This window comes from Mangifera indica, chromosome 6 (assembly GCF_011075055.1).
Source record: "Mangifera indica cultivar Alphonso chromosome 6, CATAS_Mindica_2.1, whole genome shotgun sequence".
In the NCBI taxonomy this organism is placed as follows: domain Eukaryota; kingdom Viridiplantae; phylum Streptophyta; class Magnoliopsida; order Sapindales; family Anacardiaceae; genus Mangifera; species Mangifera indica.
Window position 1 is genome coordinate 17116961 of NC_058142.1, and position 1624 is coordinate 17118584.

At 31.8% G+C, this 1624-nt stretch overlaps 1 protein-coding gene across 1 annotated transcript in view; it reads left to right on the forward strand.

The window, feature by feature from the left end:
* Positions 1 to 458, forward strand: part of LOC123219727 (LRR receptor-like serine/threonine-protein kinase EFR) — a 570-nt gene extending 112 nt beyond the window's left edge. Inside the window, exon 1 of the mRNA XM_044641712.1 lies at positions 1 to 458. This exon is cut by the window's left edge and continues 112 nt beyond it. Coding sequence (XP_044497647.1) covers positions 1 to 458 — 458 coding nt within the window.
* The last annotated feature ends 1166 nt before the right edge of the window (positions 459 to 1624 follow it).

Consider the following 1624-nt stretch of genomic DNA (forward strand, 5'->3'; position numbering starts at 1 on the left):
TCTGTAACTGGCTCGGTGTTTCTTGCGGTGTCCGTCACCGTAGAGTTACTGCCTTGAATATATCTTATCTGGGTCTTACTGGCACCATCCCTCCTCAACTGGGAAATCTTTCTTTCCTCACGACGCTAGCCATGCAAAACAACAGTTTCTATGGCGCGATACCTGACGAGTTGGCTCAACTGCGTCGATTGAAGTCCATCAATCTCAACTTCAACAACTTGGACGCTGAGATCCCTTCATGGCTTGGGTCCTTGCATGCACTTCAGGAGTTGCTTCTGCAAAGAAACAACTTCATAGGGTCCATCCCACCCTCTCTTGGCAACATATCTTCACTGGAAATACTTGATCTTAGTTACAATAAGCTTTCAGGCACTATCCTTAATCCATACACGATCTTTGTTACAATAAAGCTATGCGTAAATCAAATTAGACAAACTTATTCATACAAAATGAGATAGCAGTTTGTGATTGGGTGTTTGATTGTTTACTTTATGTTTCTGCATCAAGTTGTATGAATAAGTTTATACATATAGGATTACTCATCTTGATTATGATTTAAACTGACTTCAATTCTATATTTTTTCAGGAGCCATAACAAAAGAATTTGAGAACTTGACACAACTTAGAGTATTGTCGCTTCGCTATAACAGCCTCAAAGGTATGAGCAACCTTCGTTCTCCTTGTATAAATGGTTAATATTAGTAGGTATTGAATAATTTGAGACATCATTGTGTGATTGGTTATCCTAATTGTCTGAAATTACTCAATTAAATAATACATCAATTTGTTTATACCCTTAGCATTTAAAAGGTTTGTTAACATAATGTAACAGGAATTAGGGATAAACCAATTAACTCTAATCAAGCCGAAATTAGGGAAAATGATTGTTTCTCATCCAAACCATGTTAAAATGATAAGTATTCATCTTTAAAGTCAAAAAATAACAAATTCCAACCCTCTTTTAGCCTCCGTTAATAAATTCTGGTATATCATAAGGTATAGGCAAGAAAAAGACATTTAATTATTGAGTTTTAAAATTTAAATCTCAGTAATATTAATTTAATTAATTTATAACATGATTAAATTAACGAAATTACCATTTATAATTTATTTTATTACTTTTACTCCTCACCCATCACTTTCACTGTTTCTCCCCGTTCATAGTGTTGTTCCACCATGATTCCTTTCTATCCACTCACTCTTCATTTTCCCAAACTAAATTTACATTTAAAAAAATTAATAACTCTCTCCTTTTTTAATTAAAAAATAAAATTGCTTAAATATCATATAACAGTTAAAGTTAATGAAAAAAATTTGACTGAAAATGTGAATCATTTTTTTTTTTTTAACTTGAACTTATTTTTTTGATATAACTTGGATAAGAAATAGTTGTTTTCTCATAAAATGATATAAAATGTAGAAATAATAATTAGTAGAGTTCAAACCTAAAAATAGGTTATTTATACAATCCTTGAAATTTAAAGTATATGGCACACTTACATCCATTAGGGTTGCAATCAAGCAAAGTCAAGTTGAATGCTGTTTTACTCCAACTCGGTTTGATTATATTTATATTTAGGCAAAGTTTGTGCCTCTAGCTTGAGCATATGATAGAAACGATTGA